This window comes from Kwoniella europaea, chromosome 1 (assembly GCF_036810445.1).
Source record: "Kwoniella europaea PYCC6329 chromosome 1, complete sequence".
Classification (NCBI taxonomy): Eukaryota; Fungi; Basidiomycota; class Tremellomycetes; order Tremellales; family Cryptococcaceae; genus Kwoniella; species Kwoniella europaea.
Genome location: NC_089487.1, coordinates 12,507,531 through 12,524,408, shown reverse-complemented (window position 1 = coordinate 12,524,408; position 16,878 = coordinate 12,507,531). Strand labels below are relative to the sequence as shown.

The 16,878-nt window shown below is 43.9% G+C and overlaps 9 protein-coding genes across 9 annotated transcripts; 5 read left to right on the top strand and 4 right to left on the bottom strand.

Annotated features, from left to right (window-relative positions):
- Nucleotides 1-18: 18 nt before the first annotated feature.
- On the top strand, nt 19-941 carry V865_004780 (uncharacterized protein; the record flags this gene model as incomplete). The annotated part of the gene is made up of 5 exons (XM_066228556.1): nt 19-83; nt 174-311; nt 421-663; nt 725-795; nt 868-941. 5 exons carry the CDS (start codon nt 19-21, stop codon nt 939-941), a joined length of 591 nt encoding a protein of 196 aa, XP_066084653.1.
- A 694-nt stretch (nt 942-1,635) lies between these two features.
- Nucleotides 1,636-1,942, bottom strand: V865_004779 (uncharacterized protein; the record flags this gene model as incomplete). The annotated part of the gene is made up of 2 exons (XM_066228555.1): nt 1,636-1,837; nt 1,908-1,942. 2 exons carry the CDS (start codon nt 1,940-1,942, stop codon nt 1,636-1,638), a joined length of 237 nt encoding a protein of 78 aa, XP_066084652.1.
- A 393-nt stretch (nt 1,943-2,335) lies between these two features.
- V865_004778 (uncharacterized protein) lies at nt 2,336-5,784 on the top strand (the record flags this gene model as incomplete). Its single annotated transcript, XM_066228554.1, has 8 exons — nt 2,336-2,358; nt 2,445-2,523; nt 2,589-2,619; nt 2,742-2,860; nt 3,088-3,310; nt 3,376-4,243; nt 4,297-4,682; nt 4,742-5,784. The coding sequence occupies 8 exons, from the start codon at nt 2,336-2,338 to the stop codon at nt 5,782-5,784; spliced, it is 2,772 nt and encodes a 923-aa protein (XP_066084651.1).
- Nucleotides 5,785-7,164: 1,380 nt separating this feature from the next.
- On the top strand, nt 7,165-9,176 carry V865_004777 (uncharacterized protein; the record flags this gene model as incomplete). The annotated part of the gene is made up of 7 exons (XM_066228553.1): nt 7,165-7,169; nt 7,239-7,352; nt 7,427-7,466; nt 7,543-7,699; nt 7,768-7,804; nt 7,878-9,059; nt 9,125-9,176. 7 exons carry the CDS (start codon nt 7,165-7,167, stop codon nt 9,174-9,176), a joined length of 1,587 nt encoding a protein of 528 aa, XP_066084650.1.
- A 379-nt stretch (nt 9,177-9,555) lies between these two features.
- On the bottom strand, nt 9,556-10,707 carry V865_004776 (uncharacterized protein; the record flags this gene model as incomplete). Its single annotated transcript, XM_066228552.1, has 2 exons — nt 9,556-9,949; nt 10,073-10,707. The coding sequence occupies 2 exons, from the start codon at nt 10,705-10,707 to the stop codon at nt 9,556-9,558; spliced, it is 1,029 nt and encodes a 342-aa protein (XP_066084649.1).
- Nucleotides 10,708-11,531: 824 nt separating this feature from the next.
- V865_004775 (casein kinase II subunit alpha) lies at nt 11,532-13,246 on the top strand (the record flags this gene model as incomplete). Its single annotated transcript, XM_066228551.1, has 8 exons — nt 11,532-11,552; nt 11,727-11,781; nt 11,892-12,163; nt 12,312-12,470; nt 12,552-12,716; nt 12,794-12,888; nt 12,952-13,154; nt 13,215-13,246. The coding sequence occupies 8 exons, from the start codon at nt 11,532-11,534 to the stop codon at nt 13,244-13,246; spliced, it is 1,002 nt and encodes a 333-aa protein (XP_066084648.1).
- Nucleotides 13,247-13,323: 77 nt separating this feature from the next.
- V865_004774 (uncharacterized protein) lies at nt 13,324-14,107 on the bottom strand (the record flags this gene model as incomplete). Its single annotated transcript, XM_066228550.1, has 4 exons — nt 13,324-13,611; nt 13,676-13,868; nt 13,924-13,993; nt 14,074-14,107. The coding sequence occupies 4 exons, from the start codon at nt 14,105-14,107 to the stop codon at nt 13,324-13,326; spliced, it is 585 nt and encodes a 194-aa protein (XP_066084647.1).
- A 917-nt stretch (nt 14,108-15,024) lies between these two features.
- V865_004773 (uncharacterized protein) lies at nt 15,025-15,801 on the top strand (the record flags this gene model as incomplete). Its single annotated transcript, XM_066228549.1, has 4 exons — nt 15,025-15,178; nt 15,230-15,293; nt 15,372-15,585; nt 15,724-15,801. 4 exons carry the CDS (start codon nt 15,025-15,027, stop codon nt 15,799-15,801), a joined length of 510 nt encoding a protein of 169 aa, XP_066084646.1.
- A 154-nt stretch (nt 15,802-15,955) lies between these two features.
- On the bottom strand, nt 15,956-16,747 carry V865_004772 (uncharacterized protein; the record flags this gene model as incomplete). The annotated part of the gene is made up of 1 exon (XM_066228548.1): nt 15,956-16,747. One exon carries the CDS (start codon nt 16,745-16,747, stop codon nt 15,956-15,958), a length of 792 nt encoding a protein of 263 aa, XP_066084645.1.
- Nucleotides 16,748-16,878: the final 131 nt, after the last annotated feature.

Sequence of the window (16,878 nt, the reverse complement as noted above, 5' to 3'; positions counted from 1 at the left end):
TCGATCGGATTGGATCAGATGCAATCAGAAGGTGAAGAAGATAATATGAATCTAGGTGGGATCAATCATGGTGATCTAGGCAGGTAAGTTCGTTCATTTCGCCTCTATCCACATGAAATCCAAGATGGAGTATTGATTTTTTTCCGTGTCGTGTTGTTTTTTTTTGGGTTTAGGACCTATCGAATCACACCTATACAATCACCAATCATCGGGGCTTCTTTCCAAGGTGCCTATCTATCTAGGTTACCTCTTGCTCCACCGTTGATCTTACAGCTGGATTGTTGGGACTCGGATGGTGATTTGATGATACCGTAAGTAATTTCTAACTACACCGTGACTTGTATACTTGTACACGCGAGGCCGGTGTAATGGGGTCTATGTGATGTTGGTGTTGATGTTGTGATTTTTGGATGTTTTCAGGTACGACGAATTACCATTTTTAATTTGTCATTTGAGTTTACAAACTCCCGAAGAAGAAGATGCAGCTATGATCATTTCCCGAGAGGGAGAACAGGTCTCGATGCTTTACGGTACACTCGTGGCTGCACCGGCGGAGATGAATGATACTTCCCAAGCACCTGGTATATACTTTGTGTTCCCAGACGTTAGCGTAAGGTATGTGGGGAGGTTTAGGTTACATGCTCTGTTAATGCGTATAACTGGGTAAGTAGATCGCTTGTTCAATCACCGACACTTTTGTAACTGATATGACAATGAACTTTAGAGGTCCGCCACTTGATACGGCTACGACGGAACCATTTGACATTGTCAGAGAATCAGATTACATAGCTCCGCGTGAGTCTCTTCGAATTTGGTTTGTCGAATGATATGATAGTGATTTGGCGCTGATACGATGTGGTGTAATAGCTATAACGGATTTGACTCGTCATTTCGACTCTCAGGGAGTCGTCAGATTCGGATTACCAAGATCGGAATGGTGAACCTAGCAGCTGGTTCTCATTTTAAAAAAGACTCGAATTCCAATACCACTATAATCAGTCATCAGCAGGTCCTGGTATAACCATATCCATATCTCACCATACCATCTTGTCCGTCAACGACAATACACTTTACCCTGCAATTTAATACCCCTTTTCTCAGTTCGGTCAGAACTTGATACTGAAGACAAATCTCATCTTTTGTAAATCGTTGTAAATAAACAATATACTCTAACTTCACCCATTTATATAATACGTTAATCTACCAGATTCGATTCAGTCAACATGCTTTGTATTTGTTATTGTTTTCTTCCCCTTGCTGTACTTTGGTCTTGAATCAATCGGGGACGGAAATGTCGGATCAGTCTCAAATAGATCAGCTTTAGCTGATGAAATAGAGGAAAAAGAGAGAGTGAGAGTGAGAGGATAGAAAGATAGAAAGGATAAAATCAAGTATGGTAGTTAAGAACAAGCAAATATGCAAATGTTGTATACATTGTGTACGTTATCAGTCGGATTGAACAGATCAGATCTCATATATCGATGCAAGGTATCATCATGGTGACCTGAATCGCAATTCCAATCAGTCACGTTTATGATCCTCAAATCAATGATGTAAATGGAAACTGGTACTCACATAGGGTATATATATTTGTAGTATTGTACAACGATGATAATGCGACTTGTCGCTTAGACATCAAGTTGAAGAATTATTCTGATTTTTCTTCTCTTGCTCTCTACGCTCTATCGTCCTCAAAGAATCCTCATACCTCTTCCTCCTCTTTTCTTCTATCTCAGTCAGCTTCTGATCCCTCGCTATGGCTGCATCCAGCCTTGCGTGATTGATCGAATTGTATACGTGCGCCGTGAGGATGATGGCCATTGTGAATGCCGCTGCGCTACAGTGCACAAAACAATTATCTCAGTGCTGGTGAACACCAGCCAAAATGGTAAGGAGGGATGACGTACGGCATTGTTAGATCTTTGACGCTTAGTGGAGGCATGTTGTTTTGATTTGTGCTATGTCTGGTTGACTGAAAGATATACGAAAGGTCGAGATGGTCGAATGAAGTGCAGCTGTCGAAGGGATGTGAGTGGACCGCAATTCCGTCGGATCATTGATTGTTTGGCTCGATGGTGGAACATTGTCCACCGTGGGAAAGTAGTTTGATTTTAACAAACGTTGAATGATTTTCTACCCTTCCGCGACTGGTTTTTGCATTTCCCAAGAACAACAACAAAAACAAAAACAAAGAATAAAGACAACCAGCTTCTTCTTACTAGTGTTAACACATATCCTTCTTGTCTTTCCTTACCACAACAACTTTACTTACTCTTGTTACACGCCATAGTCATTGATTGGAACTGCAGCTCTCCGCAGTGGGGAACAAACAAAGATGGCAGACGAGATTCTCCGCAAGTGAGTTTGACTCCCAACCACATACCAGCCTCTACCATACCGTCATAAAGTTGAAGGACCATCTACTGATCACGATAGCATAACAGTTCAGCAGCTCTGAATGCTCTGAAAAGGCATCAGCTTGTCTCTCTGTCCAAAAGATATGGATTGAAAGCCAGTGGAAAGGTCAGTCGTAGCTGTCGATGAGCACGGGAACATCACAACTGACTCGGTGGGTTTTGATACTGTAGAATGTTGAAATGATCCAGAGGTTAGAAGATTGTGAGTGAGAATTCATTGATACGCTCAGGTCCACCTATCGCGTCAAGCTCCCCCAGGATCATCTCTATCCGTCTCATATGACAACTGACAGGAATCGAGCTCATACTTCATACTACGCATAGATGCTATAAATCATGCCAGCGATCTCGACTTTTATATCCCTTCACCTGCTCCTACTCCAGGTCCAAACATATTATCGGGACCGCCCTCGTCCGAGCCACCCACACCACTGGCTTCACACGTGAGCATTCTTATCTTCCTGAACTTCCCTGCGAATCCATACGGGTTAAGTAGAGGTATACCTTAGGATGAATAATATAATACAAGCTCAACAGTCCTACTGCAGAATGAGGACTCTTAACTTCTTCTTTTCTATTTCTGAAGGTCACCTGCCCTACCACTAGCTCACCATTTATAGGTTACAAATACGAAGGACTCAAGCTAATGGGCCTTGTACATTGTATACAGACATTCCAGCCATTCAACAATCTCAACGCTCGCGCTCCTACCCCTCTCAACCACAAAGATTCCATGATGAGCGTACAATCAAGAGCATCTGATGCTTGGGAGATGCTCAGCGATAGTGGGGCCAGTCTGATCTCACCCAAGAAACAGGGTGGAATGACCAAATCAACTAGTTGCAGTAGTTGGAAAAGTGCGAATAACGGTGAAGCTATGAGCGAGTTTGGAGGTAAGCCAAAATCCCTTTCTCGATTTCCAGACATCTTGACAGCAGACAAGCTGATGATGAACAAGGTCACCACAACGAGAAAATATCTTCGACAAGCTCAATGAAAGCTCTGGCTACCTCACTCACTCGACGTGGGTCCCAAATCCTACTTGGTAGAAGCACTTCAGCAACGTCTCATCTCAGCCAAGCTGCCGAACCCGAACCTAAGCCTCAACCTGAAAGTAAACCAGGCCCAGTCGAAGAAGTCGTCGAATCGTTACCTCCCTCACCAGCATCTACAGTTGGTGTACCCCGTAGACACTCTCGTATCACCTTACTGGAGAGACCAAGCACGGTTCGACTCTGCTCACCTACACCAACCTCGCCCAAAATTGATCCTCAATCCGATCGAGAAGATGAAGAACTTCCATTCTTCGGTAAAGTCAAGAACATTCATAACCTGAAAGAACGTAGATCCATGGCACCAATCAGATCAAGCATTGGATCAACGACAGCTCTATCGCAGAATGGACTCAGTCGAAAATCAATGCCAGCATTCTCAGGTACGACGTCGGCAAGTGTACCGTCTATCTATCCACCGCTTCCGGTCATTCCCCCACAATTCATGAAAGCTACTTCGCCGCCTGTACAGACTGTCCCAGGGTCATTCCCTCCTCTCCCTCCCACACCCAGTCGAATGGTATTTGGATCGCCAACCGATGCTGGAGTAAGCAATCATCAGTTCTCTGAAGCTGCTCAGGCGATTTTGAAAGAGATGAATTCCAAGTTACCTGGAGGAGTTGTGTTTGGAGAAGAGCTTTTGAAAGGCAGGAAAGCCGAGGTGGGCAAATTAGTCCATGTCAATAAGGAGCTGGGAACTGGTGGATGGGGCTTAAGTAGCAGTACAGGTAGTAGTGATAGGTATGCAGACGCACATCAGAAGGAATTTGCCAAGTAAGTTTACAGAAATCGGAGATGTCACCCCAAGCTGATCTGACTTTGTACAGAATGCGATCAATCTCCAAAACGTCCCTTGCACCCAAGCCTAGCGCATCACGACAACTCTCATCTTCTTCTGTTGATAAACTCTCGACCGCTCCTGCCGTTCAAGCGAAGCGAAAACATGAGCTTACTACTTCGACCTCCAGTACACATCTCATTCCTTCTGCCCCCAACGGTGCTCCTTTGACCGCAACATCATCCAATGAAGAAGGTCGACATGCCAAGAGGTCCCGACTTTCTAATGGTCCAAATTATCTTGGATCTCTCCGAGAGGCAGGTAAAAGTATCGCTAATTTGCTTGGTGAGGAGAAAGGCAAAAGCACGGCCGATATGATGAAGGTCATGAGGGAAAGAAGAGATAAGAGAAGGTCGAGCTTGCTCAGGAAGAAAGGTATGTCAATAATCGGTATTCGTGAGCGATCTAGGGTGTGGCTGATTAGTGGTGAATAGCTGGACGAGGTCTTTCTTCGCGATTTGGGTTCCTTCGCAACAAGAGATCATCGGCTCTACCACCAGCCATGCCTACTGCTCCTGCCATATTGTCACCTCCTATTCCAGCACCTACGATGCCTAGGAAGACCTCCGTCTACGCCCCTCGAGATCCACCCCATGGAAAAATCCCATTCGATCTCGAAGCTTCTCTGGCTCGAAACCCCACTGCTACCCGTCGAAGATCGACCGATCTTACTAATGTGATCAAACCCCATCCCGAGGTACTGGAAGATATCAGATCGCCAACAGAACATGCCATTCCAAAGCCACAGAAGGATCGAGGTAGATCAACATCTGCTCAGACAGTCCTAAGCCAGAGCAGTTCTCAAGCACCTCGACGAGCGAGAATACCGGACTTTGCACCTCCTGGAGGTATGCACAAAGCCGCTTCTGGATCGACTAATACTCTGGGCTTACCTAAGTCGTCATCGGTCTCCTCAAGTTTAGCAATGTCGAAGAAAGCTTCTCAAGCTGAGATTATCCGAAATGCTCGACCTGCCCCACCTCCTCCTTCGACTTTCGAAACTGCTCGTGTGGGTGGAACATCAACTCGACCGGTATCTATCAATCGATCATCCACATTGTATCTGCCTACCGCATCGAGTCTGGCTAGAATGCAAGCTACCATCAAACCCAATCCTGATAGACCATTACCTATGCTTCCTCCTCATCATCAACCTTCGACACCGAGAATGAACAGTACGGTTCAACCGTTTGGATCAGCTCAATCGAGGGATAACCAATCTTTCACTTCCAATTTTAACCTTTCCAAACCCACGACATTGAAACCCAAGACTTCCCATGGTGCTATTGGGAAATCCCAATCTACTGCTGCTGCTCGAATTAGAGCAAGACAATCTGGTGTGAGCGCAGTGAAATCCAAGAGTAATTTGAGAGAGGAAATGGAAGTGAAAAGGAAAAGATCGGAGATAAAAGCTAGGATCGAAAGAAGGGAGGAAGAGAGGGAATTGAGAGAGATGTTGGGTGATGTAAGAAGATAAGTGCTCGAGCAGAGCAGAGCAGAGTAGAGAATATGAATATGAGAGATCGTGGATCGGTTGATACCCCTTTGTACGATATTGCTGGATTAATTTTGGTTTTGGTCTTTGTGATAAACATGTGAATATACAGTAACGCTTGTTATATGATAGTATCTGATAAATCGCAACTTGATATTGCTGGTTTTGCTATCTGTGTATGTAATGTACTGTATGTAGTATTTTGGGTCCCCCCTTGCTGGACGTGATCGAAGCTCTGAAGCGACGTTACATAACCATTTACATAACCGGAACTGACAGTGCCTACTCCTAACTACTCATTCCCGATTCCCGGAATCACAGCAGCTGTTCTACTTTGTACCAAATCTTGAGATGTGACAAGTTGTCGCCGACATTTTCTATTTTCCTGAGCAACTAACGATACATGCGTGCTAATCCACAATTGGGGTTAGGGACTAGAAGTGATCGGGAAGCCTAGACTAATTAGTGATAAGAAGTGGATATCCCAGGAAGAAGGAGGCGAAGAAGGGTGAGAGGTGTGTGTGTGATGTCATAGATTCCGGTAGGTACGGACGGTGGGTGCGTCAGAGTGGAGGGAATAATAGGATGTCTCGTCTCACCTTTTTTTCTGGAATGGGATTTAGGATTTCTAATGTGCGATAACCAAGACAAAGGTAATAAATAATATCGTACTCTGTACCACTACTTCAGTACATGGTGGGTAGTAGCGTATGGTACATACAGATTCCCATGATTAGATGAACTCGTATGGTAAGATAAACCGACGTCATGTCGTGTCGTGTTCGAAGGATAAGCGGCGAAATTGAATTAACTGCCCCATGTCATTACTGTGTGGATGTGTGTGGATACACCGACTAGTTGGATAACGCATTGATCGTCTTTCAATCCCCGTCTCTTCATTCCTGATTCATCCATCACCGTCCACTCCAACGAAATCAAAGTAAAGTTGTGTTTCCCCTTCTCATCGATCCCTATCTGCATTCTGAATCATATTCAATAACTCTATCTTCCCATCTGTCAATATCGGACATCGAGAGACACGGAAAAGGTACTTCAGTGCTCAACTCACCTTTTACGTCAGTCAAGTCTGGAAGAGGTTTCACCTTCTCAGATCCATATCAAAGTCAAGTCCGGTCATTCGATTTAATCGGAAGAAGGAGGTATCATACGACTCTACTCTGCTACAGAGCATATAGTAGTACATACACCTATGGGATCGATCTGATTATTTATCAAGAGTATCTGATCCGTCTAGAGAAACCGGCTTCTCTCTTTCATTTCGTGTGGAGGATACGATACGTTCAACGATTTCATCTGCTCACTTTCTGAGCTAAACCTCTCAGGTTGACCTGTCCGTCCACGATGAGGTGAGTATCATGATACGTCCTCCTCTTCGCTGGCTGATCAGACAGACACTGATTAAATCACTTCATCAGGTCGTATAACCACCTTACCCTCCTCTCCTTCATCTCCCTCTTCCTTCCTTCAGTGGTGGGATTCACGTTTAGTACTAGTACGCCTGTACAATGTCAGAACTTTACTGTACAATGGTGTGTTCGCTTCTCTCCCTCTCTCGCTATTCATTCGGTACTGTATACTAATGGTAATATTTCAAATCGTGTAGGTCGGGCGGACAAGGTCCATACCATCTATCACTTATACCCGTAAGTTCCCTACCATGTGTCCTCCTGCAAGAGGGTGTTCATTTTAAGATGACTGACCTTGTGTTTTCGAGAACAGACCATAATAGTCACAGGAGGGCATATCGAAAACATAACTATCCCAGCTGGATCGACCGAATATAGCTTCCAACTTCAGCAGCCTGCTGGATTGGACTTCTTGGTTACCATGAGTGACTCGCAGGGGTTCGGTACAGGTGGCACTACAAGTGTATTGAGTGAGTTCAGCTTTTTCCACCACTATCAATCATTCGATTGGCTAATTTGTCTATGCTCCATATGATAGCTGTGGGAAGCTCAGATGATAGTTCCTGTGTACCATCGTGAGTACACGGCTCCCAACCAAACCTCATAGCCACTCAATGTTAATGATGATTTTGTTCACTTGTTTGACAGCTCATTGAACTACGATTTTACATTTGCCATCTCACCCGACTCCAACCCTACATCATGTTCTTCCATGTCCATCACATGGTTGGAAAACGCTACCGAGCCCGTATCGCTCTTCGGTCTGATCCCTCACGGTACAGCATTCCAAATTCCCATTGATCAAAGCTCCACCTCTTACGATTGGGCCGTCGACATCAAAGAAAATACACAATTCTTGTTATTCATGAGTGATTCGGGACAATACCAAACAGGAGGATCGACCGATCTGTACCGAGTTCAAAGTGGAGGAAATGATAATTGTATTACTAGTTCTTCACCTACGACTGCATCGGGAGATTCAATGACATACGCTACGTCCGCTACTGCTCAACCGTCTGCGTCTGTCTCGGGAGTAGGCGGGTCATCTCAAGGAGGTTCGAGCGGTAGTGGGGGTGGATCAAGTACCAATACAGGAGCTATCGTAGGTGGTACACTTGGTGGAGTAGCTTTCTTAGTGCTTTTGGCGCTTTTGTTGTTCTTCTGTATTAAGAGAAAGGCTAGGTCGAAGGATGATAGTCGATCTGATTCTGGATTGAGATCCTATGGTTTAGGTGGAGGAGAGAAGAATGGGAGAAGATCAAACCAACTTGATTTGGCTGAAGAAGGAGAAGGGATTGATGGTGATCATACGCATACACCGGAAGGAGCAAGACATGTAGAAGTCAATGGAGATGTTTATGAACCTTCGCCGTTTAGATATCCCTCACCACCTGAAACTCCACCTACCAACAACAACAACCATCAGGGATTATCGAGTATTCCACCTTCGTCGCAGAATACCCCTCAAATGCTCGCTTTGGCAAATGAGAAAGCCAATAATAGGAATTCCTCCTTGGGTGTTGGAGTACCGAACTCACCTACGACTACCACTCATACAGGTACTAGGACAAGTGGTGAGAGTGGAATGGGTAGACCTCCGGCGTTAAGTGAGGGTGTACCTGAGACTGAAGATAGTAATAGAGCGACGGTCGGACATGGAGGTGCTGCCGGTAGGATGAGTAGTATAAGGAAAACACCATCGAGTCAACAGGTCGGAAGTGGTGCTGCCACAGCAAGTAGCAACAATGCGGTGAATGGTCATTCCAATGTTAGTTCTGGTGAGGGAGAGGGTGAAACGAGATATGTCCAACATGAAGATGCTGGAGTGATGTGAGTATCATAACCATCTTCAACATCTACCGTGTATAGTCATACTGATGTTTGCTTTCGCTTAGTGATCTTCCACCGAGATATGATCAACTCCGAGCGAGGAACCCTGATCAATAATATAATCGACCAATAGAATCGAACGTATGATTTTGGATATCTTTCTCTACAGACAACGGCGCTTGTATATAGGTGATCATACGATACTCATCATTGGCACAGGAAAGAAATTAAGTAGAGGTAGGGTAAGGCCAAATTGGCAAGAAGAATTAGGACATTTCGTCAACTTAACGTACATACAACATTTTTACTATAATATTTTTCTTTGATCATCTGCCATTTTGATCATCGCTTGTATGACAAAATGCATGTAGTATCTCACAATTCATAAGCTGGACGAAGAAAAACCTCGAATCGTCAAGAATATAAATACATTTTCATTCACTCATATAGATACAGTACACAGTTGACCTAAGTTAAGCTACTGAAATTATGATTTTTAATGTTTCATCTCATACCCTATCTTCTCTTTTAGGACCCTCTCACTCAACTCCCATAACTTCTTCGCCAACTCATCATCCTTAGCTTGATCAGACTCGCTATCGACTTTACCATCCGCCTCTGTGAAATACCTACCTTGACATTCTTCTCTCCTCTTGGCGAAAGTTTGTCCCACGCCTGCCCACAGAGCTGATTCTGCACCTTGTTCCCTAGACATGAATAATACCTTTGAGGCGGCTTCCAGCACATTACCTAAGATGGGGTATGCTTGGGCTGCGCCTTTCTCTTGTTCTGTGGCTACGCCTCCTGGGTGGACCGAGGCTGCTAGGATTGGAGAGGGCGAAGTGAGGGATGGGAGGTGGGAATGAGCGAGATGACGGATGAAGAGGATACTACATACCAACAAGGGATTAGCGTTATTACTGATGTAACAGTATAGATTGAGATGAACCAAGGAGCAGGAGGGGTGTAGATACCTGATTGTATTTAAGGCTGATTCGATTGACACAACTCACTTTAACAGTTTTGATCTACCATACAAGACCGTTGCATCCCTCTCGTGATTGAATTCCTCCAAGCTCTCACATTTGACATCGCTTGGAGCAGCTCGATGTAACTCGCTAGACTCGGATACGATCCTTGTCGAGAACTTTTCCAACTCATCGTCCAATCCTGCTGAACCCTTGTTCTTCATTTCAGAGGTTTTCTTCATTAGATCTATTAGTCCATCTGTAATTACCATGTGAGATAGATGGTTGACACCGAAATGATTCCCTATCCCATCGTTTGTCAAACCGAATGGAGCTACTCCAATACCGGCAATCAAGAAAAGTAAATCCAATCTATCTAGTTGGCTTGAAAGTTTCGATGTGAGTGCGACTACATCTTTAAGTGTGCCTAGATCAACTTGATGAAATGTGATCAGATTTCTAGCGTTGGGAGTATGTTCAGAAACATGTTGAATAGCTTCTTCTGCGTGTTGCTTCGTGGAAGAAAGTATATGAACTTTACATCCTTTTTGAACCAGGTCGCCTACTAGGGCTTCACCGATTCCGCGGGAACCGCCAGTGACGACTGCTACCTTCCCTGTAAGGTCGGGCATATCTTCGACTTTGTATCGGTTGGAGAATAGTCCAGCGGGAGCGACCATCTTGAGTGATGTAGAGCTGAATGATCGAGCAAGGGAAATTTGTTTCGTGATGGGTGTACGTGTGAGTGGTTTAGTGAGTTTCGAGAGGACGGGTTGAGATGATCTCAAGATTATGGGACGGAGGAGGGACATTGATTATTGAAGGTCAGTAATGAAATGGAGTGAGAGAAGGAAAGGTAAGAGGGTTTTGATGGTTTATATATACTGCATGCATCGATAGGTGGAGAGACAATGTGACGATCCATGACGATTTCTTTTTAGATCTGAGGATCTAAGTGATCCTGGTCTGATACGATCAATCGATCTATGATATGGTAAAAGTAAAACCAGTCGCATGCATCTCATCTTCATCGGGATCCTCGTAGTAGCTCTGTCTCATCGAACGAACCATCCAAATACAAGCATGACGACATTAAGATAGGACCAGAGATCGACAAAAAGCGACAAAGTGGACCACCTCCACCGGAACAGGATGCCACACCATCGCGTAATGCCGAGATGGCCCAGGCGGAGTGATATCTCCACCACGTGCACCACTGGCTTAGCACAGATTTGCTCGGCGTCTCGTTGAGCTACTTGGTATATCTATCTCATCAACATCGACAGATTACAGAGCAATCCATCTTGTCATACTTCGTCATACTTCATCCAACTCTCAACAGCAGCCCATCTACCGCCATTGGGGCTCACCACCATCCCCACAAGGCTAGATAGCATAACCTGTAAAAGAAGAAGAACCGACATCCCATTAATACTATCCTGTTCTCTCGGTTATACTTTTGTCTTCCTTCAACATCACAGATACAGATCATCAGTTATACAATATGGCAGCGGGCAGGAGTGTGGTATGTCCCTTATTTCATATATCATACCAAGCCGAAGGATCATACTGACGGATTATCATTTACTTTCTACTACTCCCTTACTCGATAATGAACGAATTCAACATGAACATCTAATTCACACACATTCGTATTCACACTCACATTCGCACTCGTCATCCTCAATCGACTCGACAGGCCCGAGTATACGCTAATGTCAATGATAAATTGGGTAGATCATGGTGGGATTATGGTGAGTGACTATTGCCTTTGTCCTTTCACAATCATTATCGACCTTACATATGCAAGATCAAGTCATGGTAAGGTTTAATGATGACTGACTAATCTATCTTCAATCAATAGATAACCTGGTAGTCCAATGGGGCATTCAAGACAACTACGAGATAGTCCGCAAAGTTGGTCGAGGAAAGTACTCCGAGGTATTCGAATCCATTCATCTACCATCGAATTCCAAATGTATAGTGAAAGTATTGAAACCAGTGAAAAAGAAGAAGATCAAGAGAGAGATTAAGATTTTGCAGAACCTTGCTGGGGGACCGAATGTTGTGGGGTTGTTGGATGTAGTTAGGGATAATCAGAGTAAGACTCCGAGTATTGTGACGGAATATGTCAATGTGAGTGTACAACTTATCCCTAGTCTGGAAATAGAACCCGAAGGAAGAAGGGAAAAGAGAAGCTTCAAGCTGGGATTGGACAAAGGCATATAGCTGTATAGCTGGAATCATAGAACAAAGCTAATCATATATCTTGCAATTCTACCAGAACGTCGAATTCAAAACCCTCTACCCCAAATTCACCGACTTCGACGTCCGATTCTACATGTTCGAATTGCTCAAAGCGTTAGATTTCTGTCACTCAAAGGGGATAATGCATAGGGATGTCAAGCCTCATAATGTTATGATCGATCATGAGAAGAGGACTGTGAGTATCTTTCACTGTCTTCACCAAAAATCAGGAGGTTTCTGGATAGGACTCAGTCTGATGCCTAATACCGCTTTGCAGCTCCGTCTAATCGATTGGGGATTGGCGGAATTCTATCATCCAGGAACAGAATATAACGTCAGAGTAGCATCGAGATATTTCAAGGGACCTGAGTTACTGGTGGATTTCCAAGAATACGATTATAGTTTGGATATGTGGAGTTTGGGATGTATGTTTGCGAGTATGGTGAGTGCATTTCCTTGCACAGAATTTGGGTGTCTCTGAGATACCCGCTAACATGTCTTGTCCAAATCAACTCCCAGATTTTCCGAAAAGAACCTTTCTTCCATGGCCATGATAACGCAGATCAGTTAGTGAAGATTACGAAAGTATTAGGAACCGACGAACTTTTCATTTAGTAGGTGTCTCCTTCGATCTCTCGTGGAAGTCAGTCATCATACTGATTCACCTTTTTGTACAGTCTCGAGCGATACGAGATTGACCTAGATTCCCAATTCGACGATATACTCGGTCGATATCCACGCAAACCGTGGTCAAGATTCATAACGTCCGAGAACCAACGATACATTTCGAACGAAGCTATTGATTTCTTGGATAAATTGTTGAGATACGATCATCAAGAGAGATTGACCGCTCAAGAGAGTCAAGAACATCCTTATTTCGGTAAGTTATATCGCTGCTGTCATACCAAACGAAGTGCTGACATGGAGATGGATTGTGTAGCTCCCGTTAGAGAAGCGGCAAGTAGACAATGAAGAAAGCATATCATAATCATGTTATAGCTCTTATTTGATCCAAATTGACCAATTCGATGTAACTATTCCTTCTACCATCACTTTGCATCCAATCCATCAGTCTCTCTATGAATCGAAGCAGCGTCGTCGTTCGAGACCTGAGTGACTGGTTGAGTGACTGGTGAATGTGAGGATAAATCAGTGATGACTAATGACATGAAATGCAGGATATGATACTGATGCTCTGGGAAATTCCTTACCCAAGTGGAAATCGCAGAGTCCCTTGCCCAGCTAAGTTCAGCTTCGAGTTTGTGTAGATTCTTAATCTCGGTGAGCGTGGTGGTTATGTTGGTCCAGTTGTTTTGGCGTTGCAATTCGGTCTTGCTCTGCAAAATGAAATGGGCAATTATCGATAGATATCGTTATACAGTCACGGATGAAATGACTTACCGGAGTGTAGTTGTTTGTATAGAAAACAGCAGAAATCGTTACACAACATACACCTACGAAACCGAGTACCTTTGTTTTGATACCAACAGGTTCGTCTTTGGATGATAAATCCTCTCGGACGACTGTGACCCATACCGCAACACATGCGGCCAAACACCCAGCTACGACCTTCAGTACGTCGGCGACGAGACCTCTGCATTTCATCAACATCATTTCATCGCAAAGCCCATGGCTTCGATGAAACTCACGAGACTACGCCCGAAACTTTTAACCCATACTCGATTATTGCTAATACACATATAAGAATACTGACAACAGCTGCCACAGAGACATCACGTCAGTCTTCCGTATTCTGTTTCAGAGATATCAATCATGGCGAGGAGAAGGTTAACACTCACCGAAAACGTGGATAGATTTATTTGTCCAAGTCATTTTGAAATATAAGTTCGTTGCGAATCAAAGGAAAACGGTTATCAGATTGCTAAGATTATGGGATTACTCAAACGAAAAGAATATGACATTCATAATCATATGCACACATATATATACAAACATAAATATGCGTGTGTGTGTCCGTCTGCCTGTTGACTGATGGCAATAATCAGAATTTGTGATGATATCAAAGGATGCTCTACTCATATAAGTAGTTCCTGAACTACTGAGATGATCGTCTGCCCGAATTGAGACGTATATCTGAACATACCCGATGAAGGCACTGGAGCCAAGCATGGTGGTATTCTTATCTGATCAATCCGATTATTTCGTATGTCCGAAGTGAAACGGACCTAAAATAGGTTAGATACGAATTGCGCTGATCCTTTCGAAAAATCTCGTCTGGTGATGGGTCAGGACATAATACTCGACAGATCCCCAGCAATCACAGCGGTGTTGAATCATTGAGGGTATTTCTGCGTCAGCTATTCTCTCGAACAGTATATTAGACACACTGACACGAGTAGTGGTCAAGCTTTGAGGTAGAGACCGGAACAGTCCTTATACACAAAAGAGAATAAAGTTTTTCTGAGTGATCCACATCAGAAACCACTCCAAAGGGGTTATGAGAGACTAAGGCAAGTGAGACATGACTACCATCAAATCGGTTCCCGCTTATTGATGGAGAGCATGGATTGTGTACGAGTACATGTGACGTATGTGAATTTGATTAGATCACATGCCATACTGTACGTTGACGTACGCAAGGCATACTGGAGTACAACCCTAATGCTGCAAACAACTCGACCTCCCATAGACCATATATATTTAGCTAAGGATTTCAGCTGATGAAATAAGTCCACACGTTCACCTTCACAAACGTCTGTACCCTAACCAAATATAGTCCTACCTGAATCATGACTTTACCAGACACGAACAGTATCACTCCGAAGGACAGTGATGGCCCAGATCTGTCTGAATCACCTTCAATGCTCAATGGCGACCGTCAAAACGGCAAACCCACTCCTCAACAGGTAGTCATCTTACCTTTCAGTACTCTTCTTCTCTTCTGTGAGTGTAACAGGATCTTCGAGTGGAATCAGACCTAAAGAACTTTCGTAGGTTTTATCGTGTGGTTATTGGTTTTCATAGAGATCCTCATTCTCTATAGTCCTATAGGCTACAGGTGAGCCATCGCTCTACTTCTTACGTTTCCCAAGATATAGAGCTCAAATGAGCTGATTCCATTGCGTCGTGTATGCAGAAAAGATGCTTCCCTTTGCGTCTCGGCATTCCAAACCATCTTCTTCATCCTGTCTTTAACTTCGATCTACGCGGCCTTCTTTGAGCCTGGTCTGAAGTACGAAGGTAGTGCGACCGATCCACAATGGAAGTTCCGTGAGAAGAACTGGTTGGTATTCTTTACTAAAGTTGGACTGGTAATGAATGCCATGCATGGCTTTATGTTGTGCAAAGAGGTGAGTCAAACAGTTTGAAGTAGCAACCGAAGCTCATGTTGTCCTGCTTTGACAACTCCAATCCGAAACTATCTTTCATCTCGTTCCCTATCAATATCGGTGATCACAAAGCTGGGCGCATGGTACCCTTTCATGTAGATAACGGTTATCAATCGAGAAGAATTGACTCTTATGGGATCCCGACTAGAATCTTCCTGGTATTCTTCTCTGACATGATACCTTGTCTACTAAAAACAATATATATATTACTTATATCGTATAAACAGTCGTTCACGATTCTCTGGCTATTCTGAGTTATACTTTTCATGCAATTTAATTACAACATGCGCAGCGCTATACATTACAACCTATCTATGACAATATAGATTCATCACTCGTCCAAAACCGTAGCAGCAATTATCCAGACATCTCCCCTGATCTCTCCTCCCCCTTCGTTACTACATTGTTCATCCACCCATCCTAGGCCTTGCTCCATCACACAGTCCCTCAAACCCAGATCTATCCTATCATCGTTCCAACCTGTCTGCGCTTTGATCTCCCTCCTGTTCAACCTTCCCCCTGTAGTAGCAGCTAACGATAACAAAATCGATTGATCCGTGTTGAGTTCATTGGGTATCGAACGTACATACCTATCTGATGAGATAGTATGTAATTTGTATCCCGATTTGAGTGGTTCTAGAATTTTGATAGTTCTGATTATATCTTGTTCCGTTATTCCACCTTCGCCTTCCATTGCTTTACCACCATTTTTCAATTTCTCTATTTTGTGTATCAGTTCATCGACCCTAATTAATCCTCCATTCTTCTCTCTAGTAGACACACAAATATCTACAAGTTGCACCGCCAACTCATACTCAAATTCACTTATACCTAACATTCCCCATAACCCCCCACTTCCACTTCCTTTGGTGCTCGTCGACCCGACTAAAGGATCTATACCGAGTGTAGAACACATTTTCTGAAATTGGAATCTAAATGCAGGATCATCTTTGATATCTTTCTTGTGTTTTAGGGAAAATTCAATCAGGGTCGATTTGAATGATTCTAACGACTCGGTCAGAGAGGCGATCTGCTGAGTGGAGATGCTCGTTGAGAGAGTGGAGTAGGAGTTAGAGTAGGCTGACTGGCGGGAAAGAGCGGATAGACCTGGACCTTTACGCATGGTCGTGGGAGTGAAGTGTTGAGACGAGGTTGATGATCGTCGATGATATCGCTAGACAGAGGATCGATTAACCTCTTTCGATAGGAGTTGTTGGCTCCTTCAGGAGTTAAGAATCGTTTGCGTTTTGCTTC